This window comes from Podarcis bocagei (assembly GCF_964188305.1).
Source record: "Podarcis bocagei genome assembly, chromosome: 5".
Taxonomy (NCBI): domain Eukaryota; kingdom Metazoa; phylum Chordata; class Lepidosauria; order Squamata; family Lacertidae; genus Podarcis; species Podarcis bocagei.
In genome coordinates, this window is record NC_138129.1 from 43,355,651 (window position 1) to 43,372,893 (window position 17,243).

At 41.1% G+C, this 17,243-nt stretch overlaps 1 protein-coding gene across 2 annotated transcripts in view; it reads right to left on the reverse strand.

Annotated features, from left to right (window-relative positions):
- The window catches only part of TMCC2 (transmembrane and coiled-coil domain family 2), a 109,480-nt gene extending 101,390 nt beyond the window's left edge, over positions 1–8,090 (reverse strand). Inside the window, exons 1-2 of one of the 2 annotated variants that reach the window (XM_081193445.1) lie at positions 7,948–8,090; positions 7,337–7,558 (exon numbers count right to left, since the gene is read on the reverse strand). In XM_081193445.1, the coding sequence (XP_081049571.1) occupies positions 7,337–7,525 (189 nt within the window). In that variant the 5' untranslated portion in view covers positions 7,526–7,558; positions 7,948–8,090. The remainder of the gene's footprint in view (positions 1–7,336; positions 7,559–7,947) is intronic. The other variant, XM_081193448.1, reaches the window with a different exon arrangement.
- Between the last annotated feature and the right edge of the window lie 9,153 nt (positions 8,091–17,243).

The window sequence follows — 17,243 nt, forward strand, 5'->3', positions numbered from 1 at the left end:
TTGCCTCAAGCTGGCAACAAAGGTTCACTTTGTGGAATCACTCAGTGCTTCATGCCCAGCTCTTCACTCTAAGGATTCTGCAAGGTGCATATTTTTACTTGCAGAAATCCCAAATGAACTTGTGGCCGGCTATTAGCAATGTGTTTTTAATCTCTGGAAGATGCTACTGGGAAAAATTGGGACTACATCTGGGAGGTTGCCAAAAAATCATATTGATAGCAGATCAGTAAAAGCTTGGCCAGCAGTTAGAAACCAATTCACCATAGGACTTTCAATTCTCCCTTTAGTAAAGTGAAGGGGTGTGCATTTATTTATGATACTGAATTTATTATGAACGCAGGCATCCTGTTGCTGAGTTTATAACTGCTGCCCATCCAATCTTCGGCAGAATTAGGTCATCCATCTGCTGTTGTGTCTTGCCAGGACTTTTTCCTAGTCCACTTCTGCTCTAAAAGGCTTGCTCATCACCAGATGATTTGAACTTTTATTTGGATAAAGGTATGTACGCAACCCTGCACTCTCTCCTTCCCAGTCACAGGAGAACAGATTCTTTCCTGCTAAGGATCCAGCAGAACATTAAAGTCTGAATGTTCTGCAACAAAGAGGGTGCGTATTTTTACAATAGCACCTTTGTTATTAAATTAACAGATCAAACCCAGCTTTAGCCAAGGAGGTGAATTTGGGGCTATTGATACAATGCTGAAATAGAGAGGTCTATGAATGAAGGTCCAGGTTCAGTTCCCAATATGTCAGTTAAAAGGGCACCCTGGGCAGATTTTAACAAAAGGAGTTGTATGAATGAGTCTTCGTGGGATTCCACTTTTGGAGAAAATGGATGCATGAATAGTCCCATGCTTCTGCTTTCCAGTGCAAAGTTTAATACACTGAAAGCAGACCTATGTACCTCTTGAATGCTGACATGTGGATTTTAAGTGCTTTGCTGGTCATGAGGTTTTGGCAAATGCCTGATCCTGCCACCCCCTGGAGCTGGCTGCATGGAGGGAGACTTGTCAGTCCTGTCCACTTCTGCAGCACACGCATCTCAAAATGCAAGCTACAACTTGCGGCAGAAAGTAGGAATGCAGACTTACTTGTTCACTCTCATCATTGTGAGTTGTAAAACAGGGATGGGGAACCTATGGCCCTCCAAAAGTTGCTGGAGTACAATCACCATCATCATTGACCTTTGGCTAGTCTGGCTGATTGGAGCTGAACAACATCTGGAGAGGCATAGTTTCACCATCCCTGTTATAAAGTGTTAAACAGCCGTGTGTCAGACTTCTTTCTATTCTTTCCCACTGTTACCTATTCTGATCCAAGTGGTTCCCAAACTCCCCCCCCAGACCACTTGAAAGTTGCTGAATAACCACTTAATGATTTTTCTGCCTGTGATAGCATTTATAATCCACCATGCTAAATGCTGCATGGTTTTTAAGTGTATTGCTTCTTTCATTTCTTATATTGTATTACAGTTTGAATTAATTAAAAACCAATATGGATATTCAGTGGAATGGATGTGCTCTCTCCCATCTTCAACCACAAATCTACAGACATGGACCACCTGAGTGAAGCTCTTGGACCACTGGTGATCTATGGGCTGCAGTTTGAGAACCCCTGAAATAGATGATAAATAACATGGGCAACAAGACGGAACCCTGTGGGATACAGGGGGACAGAGCAGAAGTCCCACAATGCACCCTCTGGTTGAAGTCTTGGAGGTAGGAGTCAAACCACCGAATCTCCCTCCCCCCTGCCCAATGTCCCAATCAACTGAGCCCCTCCAGATGGATACCGTAGTGAATGGTATTAAAAGTCACCAAGTTGGTCTAGGAGAATCAACAGGGTAGCATTCCTCCTGCCTCTCAATAAAGTTAATAAATAAGGCCATCCAAGGCTCTTTCAGTATCAAATTCAAGCCTCAAACCAGATTGAAATGAGTCCAGATGATTGGCTTCATACAGATATACATTCAGCTGGCCATTCACCATCCTCTCTATTACCCTGCCTAAGAAAGGAACATTCACAACTGGGCAGTAGTTTTTCAATATCTCAAGTTCGGAAGCTTCAAATTTATATACAAATTTGATGATGATGATGATGATGATGATGATGATGATGATATCTGCCCAGAAGAGTAATTCTGAGGAAAATCATACAAAGGTCCAGGGATAAATCTTTAGGATACACATATCACACATGTAAAAAGGGACTACATCTCATCCAAGCACTGTAACTCCTGCCTTGGTAACATTCCTACCTACTAACTGGTTTATCAACCAATTACTAGGATTGGTGCTGTGCTGGGATAGTATACCAACTATTCGCTCAAGGTGTTAGATTACTGGAATAAGTTCTGTGCTTAATACTTAGTGAAGTATCGATTATAAGAGTTGTATTAACATAAGAGAGAAAAAAGCATTAAAAAGGCATTTTGCATTTGTCTGCTCTTGAAGCTATAGAAAGGAGACTACTGGTGATAACTGGCTGCTTTATAACGTCTATTTTTGGTTTGGTTCAAGGATTCATTTCAACTATATACAAAATCTTGCTTGAAGCTTCCTCAGGAGGTTTTAGGGCAGCACTACTGGTTCCACTGCCAAGCCTATGGCGCACTGCACGGGGTTGCAACTCTGATGCAGTGAACTGAGCAAAACAGAAGGTGAGGGGTGGGGGGAGCACTGAAATTTGGCCTCACACAGGGCGCCACTGAAAACTGAAATACCAAAGTACGCCCCTGGCTTCATTTAAGTGCAATCTGGCTCAATAAACTTGGTGAGAGCAGAATTAGGATATGGTAACCAATGATGAAATTTGGAGGAAAAACTAGTCCAAAGCTACCGGTACCTTAAAGTCCTTATCTGTGCAAATTAGGAAGCTGTATTTGAAGTTGGTCCATGGCTGGTACTTAATTTATTTATTTCATAAAATTGACTGTAAACCAAAACCTCAACAAAGTATACAAAAGGATAAAACAAAACAAAAAAACTTTGAACAATACTTTAAAACATGCAAATAGTTAAAATCATAAAACAGATTAAAATTTACAACTTTGTGAGCATCTGGGTAGGGTTGTCTAAACAATAATGTTTTCAGCAGGCGCTGAAGAAAATACAGTGAAGGTACCTGCTTGATATCAAAAGACAGAGTTCCAAAATGTCAAGACAGTTCTCTTTTGTGTGCGAGATTTGTCCCCTCTGCGTTAGAAGGGGTGTGGAATTATAGGCTCCTATCAACACCTGTGGTGAAACTGCCCCAAATTTGGGGGATGACAGGTTTTGCTGAAATTGTTCTCATTACTGCTCAGCTGGTCCCATTATCTCCATAGCTACCTTTCTAAAAAGTTTTTAAATATTACAAATCAGGAACTCATCACACAATTCTTGGTAGGTCCTGTGCTACCAGTATTACATTTTGGAAAACTTTTAATTTATGCAATCTTTCATTTTTGTATAGTAAAGTAAGACACTTAACCCTATTGGGGGGGTGAGGAGTAACACGAATTTAAGGTAGCCAGAGGACAAAGCACACAAGATGCATTTTTCACAATACAGTATGGTTCTTTCTCTTATACAAACAAAACAGAATATAACCAACCCGTTCTTCCAGTATATTCGAGTATTTGGGTTACGACATATAACCCCAGTCTCAGCCAGGGAGATAATTATTTATTATTATTGTTATATTTACATATGTCTTTGCTTTTCTTACTCAGCTCTGTATTGTAAAATATATTGCTTGTTTATTGCTTTATGTTTGCTTGAAATAAAAATGCAATAAAAATGCAAACAGCATCCCTTTTTAGTTTCATCAGGCATTCAAACCATGAAATTATGAAAAATTGCAAAATCAAATATAATCAATATTCAGTCATTAATAGATTGGCTACCCTGATGTTAAAAATTGGGCCTGGGTTGTGAACGGCTGCGCTTTTGGTAATGCAGCTCTACTTTTTAGCTTGTGTAAACTAACACAGTTCTTCTGAAGACAATGAGTTACAGCCATCTGTGTTTCCTGCTTCACTACATGATTGTTTCATACTATAAAATGGAGAACCCAGATGCTTCTTCATTTTTGCAACGCATGGCAAAAAAAAGGAAGGAAAAGGAAAACACCACACATACTAAGTACAATTATTGCTAAGTGCTAATTGTTATTACTGACCATTATGTTATCAATGGGGGAGAATATTTTTTCATGCATTAGCATATAATGGGTTTCTGAAAAAACACACCCATTTTGGTCTCTTATCTTGTTCTTTTCAAGAAAAAGGGATAATAAATAATTAGCATTCCATTTCCCTTCTGGTCATAGTTTGTTCCGTGTTCCAGTTAAATACTGGAATTGGAAGGAAATTGTTCCTTTTGTTTTTCTTTGATGCCACTGCTATTCCTAGTACATTATGTCTAGCACACCACTATTTGAAATTTCCTGATACTCCCTAAAATGCCATTTGTGCCTCTCCCATTCCAAGAAGCAATAAAAGGTCTGCAGTGGAACTTACTAAATAGCTCCTCTACAGCAGCACACTCTAATCTATATATTCCATCACCTGTGTATGCTCTTGCTCTCTGGTCTTAGTACAGCCAAAGAAAAAGCATCCCAGGGGAGTGAGCAGGGGCCATTTTCTGACTGTAAATGTGTTTAATCCTATCAGAGGAGATGAACATTCCTTGCTGATCTCCTTAGTGGCTGCTGCAATGGGTTACTACTGTGTATTCAACAGGTTATGTTCAGGGCACTAAGTCCTGCTTCAGCGTGCTCAACAAAGACCCACTGTAGCCAAATTGCTTCAGCTGCTGCAGCCTCAATAGTAAGAGAGGCCTCTACTGATCAGGCGAACACAAGGCGAATTACACTGACGCAAACTATGGTAAGTGTGGTTGTATATTAAGCATGGCTGACATTATACAGGTCAATCTATTTGCCCCTCCTGTCCACAGCTCTGGCTGGCAGTGGCTCTCTAGGGTCTCAGGGAGAGAGGCCTTTCCCATTACCTGCTGCTTGATCCTTTTAACTGCAGGTGCAAGGAACTGAACCAGAGGCTTTCTGCACTCAAAGCAGGTGTTCTGCCCTTGCATCCAATTTGGAAGCTGCAGCTAGTGCAAAATGTAGCTGCTAGAAGGCTCAAGGGGGAATTCACCTCTGCACGTGTTACAACAGCGATGCAAGGTCTGCACTGGCTGGCTATTAGCTATCAGGTTCATGATTCTGCTGTTGACATTTTAAAGCCCTAAATGATTTGGGATCAGTGGACTTAGCGAACTGTTTTCCCTGGTACAGACCAAGTCAAAATTTAAGCATCTTCAAGGAAACCCTGCTGGTTGTTCTACAACCAGCAAATTGTCACCTGGTGACAACATGGAAGAGGCCTTTTTCAGTGATCGCACTCACACTTTCTCCAGAGGCAGCAGTAACTAGTTTTAAATGTTTTTTAAATACAAATATGTTTACCCAAACTTTCCTGGACTTTGTTACCTAATTTTGCAACTTTCTACATTTTATGCACAGTTTAGTTTTACCTATGAGATATAGTTTTAGTCAGCTACTTAATAGTTTTATTCAATTGTTGTATATTTATATGCATTTCTGTTGATTTTTGAAAGTTATATTTTAAGTGAACAACTTGAAGACTACTTTTTCTATTAAACATTTGATCACTAATTCTTCCTATTGCCTTCCAAGCTGCCTCTGCAGAATTATTTCTATTAGAACAGCAGCAAGGATCTCCTGTTGAGGTCAAGCGAAAAGGAGCTTGCTGCCATGCAATTTTAGAAAAAAGTCCACAGATATTACAAGCCTTCACTGATGCCTTCCAGATATTTTGGACTACAACTCTCATAAACACCTGTCAACATAGGTAGTCCAAAATACTTGCAGGTAACCTGGCTGGTGAAGGTTGCCTAACATTGTGACATAATAGTGACAAAATCAAAAAGCAACAGGAACAATTGAACAATTTCCTTCCACTATATAAATGTATTTTTCCTGCTTGGTCATCTGGAAGGGAGTCTCGCTTTCCAAAGGTGACTAAATCACTATGTAGAAGTCTACAAAAACATAGTATTAGAACCTTTTGCACTCTTTGTCTATACACTTAAAACTGCTTTACCAAATAGGTTAATAAATATCACTCTATTTTTACAGAAGCAAAGTGACTCAACAGCACACACACGAGGAGGCAGCTGTGAATGCTGGGAAATTCCTGAACCGCAAGCCAATAAACCATTCATACAGATTATACTCATCACACAACCCTTAACGCATAGTACTGCTCAGAAGAGCTATTTTGCATAATGTGTCTGTGTCATAGCTGTGTATAAAAGTTCTATTTTATCACTGATAAAGATTTCTTCAGATGCATTTTGCAACCACATAAAGACTTACATGGCTACATTGTAAGGGAAAAGGAAGCTTTGAATTGTATCGTGCAATGGATATATATAAGCGTTGGTTCACCCCAATGGCCCATTAAGATCCAGCATCCTACCTGTGACCACGTACAATATAAAAGGTTTGGGAGAAACCAAAGAACAAGATACAACCATTACAACAGAATGAACAATTTCCTGACATTCACACTTGGCTTCTAGCAAGCTTGAGACGAAGCTGCATGCCTGAACCATTTTGGCAAAGAAATAAACATGTGAAATGTCCCTGTTATGCTATTGGCTGTTACAATACCTCACGGTATTATGCCAAAGGCATACAACTGGGCATAAATTGACACACACAGAGAACAAATAACAGTAAGTCATAGTTCTTATGGAACAGCCACTGGGCAAAATCTGAAACTAGATACTATTAAGAGCGCAATCAAATGTGCTAGATACTATTAAGACCACAATATGTCAACCAAATATGTCCAACTGAATTTGACAGGACTCACTTCTAGGCCTGGAGTCCAAATGCATTTATAATAAAAATGATTGTGCAACGCAGGTGTTCAAAAAAAAATCATTGAATCTGATTGAATCAACACTGTCTGCACCAGTGCTGGGATACATTACAAAAAAATTATCTGTATAACAGGAACATGGAAAGATGACTTAAAGATGGACCAATATTATTTATATGAGTGTAAGGAATTCTCACACCAGGAACTTGCCAGGCAAGTTGGCTAGTGTTACCATTTGGTAAACATTGGGTTGACTGACATGCCTTCAAAAAGACAGCTCATAAATGCGGCACCTGTAATATTTTTGCAGCTGTCAATAATTTAAACGCCTATGAGTTGGAAACTGGAATGTGCATTCCAAGCAGCAATAAAACAAAACAAATGAAAATATGCCTTCTTTTTTTTTTTTTTTTAAAGGGAAATAGACCTACCAAAGCTTACCTTTAAATCAGGAGGTTTACTCCGGGTAACAGGATGGGGCGGAGGGTTAGGATTGGAGGCAGCCAAATCTGACAGGGCGGCAGCTGAATCCCCAGCCTTGGCATCCATGGTGGACAGGACAGGGGCATCTTCAGCCCCAGCAGAGTCTTCGTCTGATTGCTGCAGCTCATCCGATTTGCACCTCTTCATGCTGGGTGAGAGGTCGGGCTTGCCCTTCTGCTTCTTGAAAGCATTTAGGGATGAAAAACAGGGGGAAAGAGATGGGGAACGGGGGGGGGGAGAGAGAGAGGAGAGAAGAGGACCAGACAGGCTTGGTCACCACTGAAGACTGAAGTTCATTTCACCTGTGAGATGCAGGGAGCCAGACAGGCCATGGGGAGGAGCTGGGGAGAAGATGCCTCCATCCAAACTCGCTGCATTGGGTAGCAGAAGGAGTGGAACCACCATCATTACCACTAGCATCACTACACCCCCCCCCCCCAATTAAAACTTTGGCTGCAGCCACATCTGCAAAAGGCAGTGGCTGGAATTTGATGGGGTGCGTGTGCAGATGCCATGGATTGATACTCACCCCCCTCCCTCCTTTTCTCCCTTCTGGCAACGCTACTCACTGTTTAGGAAAGCAAACGAGCGCCTCGGCTCTCCGCGCCGCCTTGCAGGGCTGCAAATTCCCACCCGATGAGTGCATGTCTTCTCCCTTTCATTCAATGTCCCGGACAGCTGCTCTCTGTCTGCCTTGCTATCTCGCCAGCCAGCCGCCGGCCGACCCACCCTCTCCCTCTCTCACTCTGAGAACCCACTTTACGCCGCTCCAGCCCAGGCTCAAGAGCAAATCCCTCAGCCTAACCCACCCATCTAATCCAGCCGGCTTGATAGTCTGACTGACAGCAGGGAAGGGCCAATCAGAGCCCGAGCCCGATCTGGAGAGCGGCAGGAGGCAGACCCCGCCGGGCACTTTCCAGGCTTGGTTGGCCGGTGCCCCTCCGCTTTCCCCGCCTCGCCCCCGTGCCGGCCCCCGCCCGCTTCCCGGGAGCTGTCGATGGGGGAATGGTGCTGCACAGGGCTGCGGCTTTGCAGTGCAGGCAGCCGCCGTTCTCGTAGCGTTGCGGAGGCTGGGAGTGGGGGGGGGGCGAGGAGCCGGTGGCTGTATTGGCGAGGCGCTTCCGCCGTGCGTAGGGGCTCCTCGGAGGACCCCCGCCCGGCGCTGCTTGTGGGAACGTGGCGAACGGTCTCCGTGAAGCATCAGGAGAAGGAGAAGCGCCACCTCTCCCATTGCCATGGGAACTCCTCCCACCACCTCGCTCCTGGCCGGGGGCTGGTTTTGCCTTTAATCCGTCAGCAGGTTCCACCCAAGGACTACGTTGCAGCCTCATCAACTTGATTTCCTTCCTACTACTATTATTATTATCGCAATTGCCATTATTACCGTTGTTGTTGTGTCTGTGCATTTCTGACACGCAGACATCATCGATGTTTTCGATTCCTGAGGACGCACAGATTCCAAGCGTTTTCTCTTTCTTCTCCCTTTCTTTTCTTCTTCGTCTTTTCCTCCTTTAGGAAAGGATGGAAGTCTATTTGCTAAACTTGTTTTTCAGCCTTTCACAGGCCTCTGACTCGCACTCTTTCATTTTGTCTGGAGACTGCTGCTTTCGTATTTCTCTCTGTGTGTGTCACTCCGATGTAATCTGTGCAGAACAGAGACTCGCCCCCAGACTTTGTCAAAACCACACAATATTTGGCCTTTGCAAAAGGAAAAAATGGGAAATCTTATTTGTATCCTGTGCTCACCCCCACCAACAAGAAGCTCAAGGCAGCATACATGGGTTTCCTCCCACTAGTGGACAAGGGTGGGTATTCCTTTCTTTAAAAGCTGGTCAGTCTGTGATGTATTGTAGCCCCTCTGTGATGTACTTCCTACAATCTCCCACTTTGTCTTTGATCCAGCCTACTCTATACAATGCTAAAAGAAAAATGTCATATGCAAAGGAGGCCTAAAATAAGAAAGCAGGTGGCCGCTGTCAGCAATATGTGACTCAATGTTCTGTCTGTAAGTAACATTCTCTTGGAATTGTGTTACCCTTTCATTTGCCTCTTTGTTATTTGACATATATCGGTGTTTGTTGGTGTATATAATTTGAAACACAATGATACTCCATTTGCATATTGTGATACATTTGTAGGACATCAAAGGCCACACCTGAATCCAGTGATGACAGAGGCATTTGCTGCTTCAGCAACAAAATCCTTGGGTACCCGGCAGTCTTTTTCTGCTCCTAAGAATGATGATAACCTTTGCTGACCCTAAATTTGTGAATTGCTATAACTATAGGTCTGCCTTTTAAAATGCTCACAAGCTTTGTGGTCCAGGCAGAAAATGGTATCACGCTTATAATCAATAACGTCAGACTATCGTTTGAGGCTGATGATGAGTTCAGAACAGAAGACCAAGTCTAGTACTCCTACACTATCTTTTTAATCTTGTTTAAGCACCATGGGCTGCTGTGATAAACTACACATTCTAGAAAAATGCAATATAATTCAATGAAGTAAGTTTAGAGTAGGTGGCTTGAGAACCACAGCCTTGAATATGTGATGAGCCTCTGTGCAGAACTGGGGTGAAGGGCATTTATGATGTGGCATTGGCAATAAATGCCATTTCCTTGTAGAGTTGTGACCCACCATGGTATGTAATTGCATAATTAGCTGTTCAGATCACCACACCACTGTAGTAGTTCAATACTAACGCTACACTGAAAACAGCCATTTTGACCAAATATGGTATAGTGGCATTTTGACCACTGCAAAGTCAAATGTGTTAGTGTAAACTTACTTATCCAAGATTTGGAAAAACAAACATTTATTATAGGAGTGTAACCGAAAAGAAAAATAGCAGGATGGACTTGCCACACTCGCTAATCAAATACAATACATCTATGGTTCTGCCCAGTGCAGTCACTCTGGCCATCACTGCATCAGAACGTCTGACTACCTCTGATTTGTGTATGTGAGGCTTCCACTCTTATTGTAGTCCATACAGGTAAATAGACTGCTAATATTTTCAGAAGATCCGAACCTTCACCATAAAAACCATTAAATGCTAAATCCATGGGATCCTAGTTCTGTAAATATGTGCATGTATTTATTTTTATTTCTTTGCAATGGTACTGTGCCATATTGGCTCCACAGAACCAACCACACACACAAAAATAGTGGATAAATAATTTAAATCAGACTGCTTTGATATAAGCCATCTTAGTCCCGTGAAAGTCATTGAAACAAATTTAATTGGTCTGTGAACGGCCATCACTGTAAAGTGATTCAATCAGGCCTGGTCCCACCGTGCACCAAGGAGAAGCAGGCTGTTTCAGAAGAGAATCAAAAGAGATAAAGGGAGGAATGTCTGGATGGGGTAGCAAAACATTTGGCAATTAAAAGATATCTTTTTATTATTATCATTATTATTAGATTGTATTTGGCTGCCTATCAATATAATTGCCTAGGCAGTGTGCAAAATGCAATATATTAAAATAAAATAATTAAAAATATGTCAGTAAAAATGATATAAAAGCAGCAGAGACAGAGTAAAACAATTTACAACTCAGTTGGCACAATGACAATGGAGAATATCTTCTTTGGTGCCTTCACTGCCACTAGGTAGGCCCAATGATGAGCCCTCACCAGTGTTTTGTTGCATTCGACTAGAGTTTTCCTTCACTCACATTTAAGCCATCTTCTAGCTTGTTTCCTTGTCTAAGCTCTGGAGTATATCAGGGAGTATATCAGTGGGCTCCATGAAGCAGGAGAGGGTGCTTAGCAGCGATCATATCAATGGCCTGAGCCATCCAAATGTTCCAGCAGTTGGTCAGGGCTTCAGCTGGAGCATCAGTCATATCAGCTGGGAAATTCTCAGCTTATCTTACTTATTTTTCCGCTGAAGTGGAAGTCCAAGTGCTTTTGGCAGCAATTTGATCAGGGGAAAACTAATTAAGGGCTTCATATCATCCTGTGGCCATTATATGAGGTTTCAGTGCTTTCACATAAATTGATTGATTCACTGAGAAAACTGCTTCAACAGACCACAGAATGACCTGTTTCATCCAAAGGAAAGAGCTCTGATGAAAATGAACCATGATGGATACATAAGCTCCTCTCATCTTATTTTAAAGCATTTCCTGTTTCTGAGTAGTGCAAGTTATGTCAGCACAGAACAGATGTGTTCTAGTAGGTGGTCTCATTGGCTTGACTATTTCTGTAAAGAGTTATTTTTACATGCATAGCTCTAATATAGCTTTATAAGCATATTCATTAGTCTGCATGAAGGCTGAAGCCTTAATGTGCCTGCTGCATAATTCACTTTTAAATTTAAGGCACTGAGACAGCAGGGTACTTTACCAGGTTGACAGAGATAACCTCCTATGAAAGGGCCTTGGGGACATTCACTTCATTAAATTTAATACAAAAGGCTCCTGCTTGGAGCTCCTTAGCATTGATTTTGTTATACAGGAAAATCCAGGGCAATTGTACAGGCAAGGGTCAATAATACCTGGCCTCCTGTTTTGCTTTGTTTTTCTGGAGTGCTTGACCTCACCTACACCCATGTTTACCAATGAGAAACTATTTTCATATCCCATAAAACTGATCTAAGGTGCCCCACTGAGGATTAACTAGTTGCTATTAGTCTAATTGATCAGCTATGGGGAAGAAGTAGGGTGTTATAGAATGTGATAGAATGTGATTTTACCCTCTCTCAGCCCTATGACCAAATACATCTGAGAGCAATATCACTCAACAGAACATTCTCTCTCAGATCATGCAGCTGCCCCAGTAGGTAAAACCAAAAATTTAGATCCCACCTCTTTTATTCTGACATATCCATTTTATTTCAATCTCAATACATATAAAGATGCAGGGAAGGAGAAAGAAAAGCCACATAGATAGTGTTTCTTAAGTTTATATTATGTAATCATTTGGGAACTGCCACATACTGTAGCAGGGTTTCCTAAACTTGTGTCTCCAGCTGCTTTTGGGCTACAGTTCCCATCATCCCTGACCATTGGTCTGGCTAGCTAAGGATGGTGGGAGTTGTAGTCCAACAACAGCTGGAGACCCAAGTTTAGGAAACCCTGTGGGTATGCAAACAATGTCCTGTTTTTCCTACATGCCATAAATTTAACAGGAGGAGCAGATGGGCAAATGAGACATATCCGCCACCAAGAGAGTCTAGGGGTTGCAAACATGTCTGTTTTCAAGAGGACACGTATCTAAGGAGTCTTAGCTAAACAGCTCCAAACCATACATGTCCTTGTGTGAAACACTCTGAGGTCCAAACAAGAGCTCTCAATTCAACAGAGAGTTAAGCACTTATACAGTGAAATCTTAAGCATACTTACTCGGAGATAAGTCCCTCTGAGTTCAATAGGATTTACTACTAAATGTGCTTCGGATTTAAATCTTAAATCAATGGGCCCAAGTGTTCTTAACTCATGTTGCGTTTTAAATGGTTTTATTCAGTACCTTCATATGATAATAGCTTTCCAGACAGAGGCAAAATTCTACCCATTGTCAGCTCTTTAGGTCTCAGATGGAAAAAATGTGCTTTTAGATTATAATGTAGAGGCTTCACAAACAATATGATAAAAAGCATCGAACAATAAGTGCCTCTTACTGAGAGTATTTATACCAAGTATCACTAGCTACTTAAATGGGAACGCAAAGGAAACAAAATACTGTACTGATATTTCTTAAAGGCTGTGTACAAACTATGCATTCAAAGCACATTCAAAACACATTCTTCCCCTCAAAGAATTCTGGACAGTGTAGTTTACTTCCCACAGTTACAATTCCCAGCCACTCTTAACAAATTACAGTGCTCAGCATGCTTTGAGAGAAAGAATGTGCTTTAAAGGTATAGCGTGCCCACAAACTTATTGTCATCTGCTGGAATAAGTTCTGCTTCCTTTGCCTCTGAGAGCTATCACCATGCTGAATGAATGCTTAAATGGGCCATACTCTCATAATGAGCATGCACTAATATGCAGGTCTTTTTTTGTTTTGTTTATTTTTCAACATCTTGTCACAGGGATTCCCAGGGGCACAAGAAGCCTGATGAGGGGGATGGGCTGGCAATGAGCAATGGCTGAAAGGCTGAAAGAAACTACAGCTACAGGTGAGAGCATATGAAGAAGGTAGCAAAAGCAACATAAGATCAACTATCCTGGGTTTCCAACCAGTCACCAACACATCCAGTTATCCTGGGCTAAAGGTACTGTAAAGGTAAAGGACCCCTGACAGTTAAGTCCAGTCGCAGACGACTCTGGGGTTGCACCGCTTATATCGCTTTACCGGCCGAGGGAGCTGGCATTTGTCCGCAGACAGTTTTTCTGGGTCATGTGGCCAGCATGACTAAGCCGCTTCTGGCGCAACGGAACACCGAAACCAGAGCAGCGCACAGAAACGCAGTTTACCTTCCTGCTGGAGCGGTACCTATTTATCTACTTGCACTTTTTGGCATGCTTTTGAACTGCTAGGTTGGCAGGAGCTGGGATTGAGCAATGGGAGCTCACCCTGTCGCGGGGATTCGAACTACCAACCTTCCGATCGGCAAGCTCAAGATGCTCAGTAGTTTAGACCACAGCGCCACCAGCGTCCCATATTCTGGGCTACTAACCCCTGAACTCACATCAGCCTCTAGTGGTTCTAAACATGTTTACAGGGTGAATCAGAGAACTAGAACAAGCTGAAAGAAAGTCCACAACCTCTGGCAAGATCATTGTCCAATAGCTTATCTCACTTTCCTCTAGGATTTAGTAAACACCTAAGCAATCTTTGGTTTATCTCTGGTGTGTGCAGGGTGGCAGGGGATCTGCTGCCATAAAGACATCTATTGACGTAAGAAAGGCTCAATGAATTCCATGCCTGTGTAGTCAGTGGTTGTTGTCTCAGGACGACAACCCTGAAATAACTCTGAGATGACAATGACTGGATCTTTGTTCTGTACATAGCATTTGGAGATTAAGAGCCGGGGACCCGAACCGATCCTGGCTATGCAAGCTGAGTGTGCTGTAATGGTGAGATGGCAGTTTCCATCTTCTGGCTTAGAAAGAAAATGGGGGCTTGAACCTCTACAATCCAACAGAAAAGAAGGACAAAAATAATAGTGGATCCCCTTAAGGCCTTACTGCTTCTGGCTCACACAGTGACCTGGTGAACATGAATACCAAGAAGCTGTAATTTCAATAAACAGGATTCAGTACATCATAAGAATATAATATTTCTGCCAGATCTGACCTAGTGCAGCATCCTTTTCCCAACAGATCCTTCTGGGAAGTCCACTCACAAGGAACAAGGGCAACAGCTCTTATCCATGGTTTCCACACACCCACTCCTACTATTCAGTGGTATATTGCCTTTGAAACAAAAAAAATATTTTTAGATATCATAGCTCACAGTTGTGACTAGATCTCTCTTCTGTTAATTTTCATGTATTGGGTACAGTGTTGAACCAAACAGCAATATAGATAAATTGCAAAATTGGTGATGCACATGCTCAGTGCTGGTTGTATATTCATCCAGTAACCAGCTCCCTGCACAACCTGCTTACCATTTCTTCAACAAGCAAATATAAACAACACATCCGCAGACGAATAGTCCAATTTCTGTTCTTTTAAAAATGAACTTTTGAGAACACGCCTCTACACATTCAAATGATTCAGCTGGGCATCATGCACAAGAAGTACATTATGGTGCATAAAGCTGTGATCCTGCTGAAATCAGTGTGCCTTACTTCTGAGTAAACATACATAGGGTTGGGCTTTGTTTGTGTGAATTGGCTGCAGCATTTGAGCCAATGAGTTGAGATGATCTTATGACTGGGAGAAATAAGACGTTGCCTCTAAATTCCCTGCAGGAAATAAGAAAACTTGAGCTGTCACACAAAAATCCAATTTAATGGTGTGGGTAATTTTTGCACAAATCATCCTTTCAGCTCATGTGAGATCATAATGGCCAAAGGGCACTGAAGGTCATTAAAAAAGGAGCAGGAATAAAGGAGGTCATTTTTTATTGTATGGGAAATGTGAAGAGCCACATCCTCTACCCAGAAGATGGGTATGTGTCTAGGCAGATAATATTGCTTTTATAAACCAAATTATCCAGAATGCATATTCACTGAGATCCGAACAGACTCCCTCGGTTTAATAATGTTGCATTTTTTTCACAAAGCTTGTCTCAGTGACTGTGATTAGTTTTACTATTGCTGCTTTTTTAAAGAAAAACACAGAGAAATATGAGGTTCAGTTTATAATAATCTGAATTTGATCACTAGGATCAGAGGTGAGATAAATGTAATGAATAATGTGTCTTATTGCTTTGTACCATCTCACAATCCTTGCTATGCAAAGCCTGTTCTTCCCTTGACATCTATATTTCTCCTACAATTCAGGAGAAATCTGAATAATCATCGCTGGGAATCACAAGTAGAAAGAATGCTTCTGCACTCAGGATGCTGGATTATACAGATAAGCCTTCGGTCCAATCCAGCAAAGCTCTTCTTATGATATTTTCCTTTGCATCTACCTTCCCTCCTATATTGTGTTGTGATTTTCATAAAAAATGTGAGAGTGGGGAAGCCTCTTGGTGCTGTATGTGCATCATGTGTTAATAATGAAGGCAGTTAGGATTTTTCAAGTTCCATCTTGCAGTTTTCTAGATAGTTGATGAAATATGAACCCAGCTAACTTCCAAATTAGCATGGATTTGGTCAGCAAGGATGAGAAAGTATCTGGTTTAACTAATATGTGGATTTTTCTTCATTTTTTTAAAATAGCAATTTACAAGAAGCATCATGTTCCTAGCTACTCCAGCCTTTGAAGGGAGAATCAAAGAACTTAAATCTTTTGGAGGTTAAATCTGTCTCATCAATCAATCAAAGTTTATTTGTTTGGCCATTAGCTGAAATACATTTAACCAATAAAAGCATACCAGTAAAAAAAGAAGAAGGGGGGTTTACAACTGGTTTTTATTTTTACATCCAGTATAAATCAATTTGTCCAGAGAACAAGAATCCAAAAAGGATTAATTTTACCAGATAATCTGTCACATGCATATAAAAATACATTTGCTTTTAGTTTTTTTGTTAACATGGTAAGAAATACAGCTGTTTGCTATACTACATTTCTGTTTCAAAGTTGTTTTGCAAATCAGAACAACGTCATATAAAGTGACATACGGTACATGTCGACTTCCAAAAATAAAAGAGTTGAAAAATATGGGATCCTCTGTAGCATTTTTTTCACAAATATAAAGGGGAGAATTGTATGGAATTTGTCTGCATCTGTCATCTAGGACTGCTGAAAGCAATTGCTCTAATTAAACAAAGGAGATGGTTTCCTTTTATTAGTCTATGAATTTTGAGAATTATGTTGTGATTTGCCATGAATCAATTACTTGTAACTAGAGTTTCTATTTACATTGCAGGACTCTCCAGACATTCAGTTTTATATTTTGAGATAACTGAATGTTTGCATTTTCCTTTTCTCATACTTGAAGTGCTTTTTGGATTTTATCCAGGTCTAAATGCAGGAAGTAAGAAATCATTCTGAGAGCTATTCATTACTATAGTAAACTTTTTATAATAGCTTTTAAGCTAAGGTTACCATATTTTTTTCAATGAATCCAGGGACACTTTTCAAGTTCAATGGATTTTGTATGGGGACTGATCTGTAAATCCGGGGACTGTCCCCAGGAAACGGGGATGTCTAGTAACCTTATTTTAAGTAGCTTTCCAAAATGTTTCAGATAATTAATAATATGAATTATCAAGTATAGCAATGAAATTATTTAAGGACTACAAGTAAGAATTCCCTGTAATTGGTCAGGCTCAGTTTGTTACAGAAAACTCTTCTCCGGT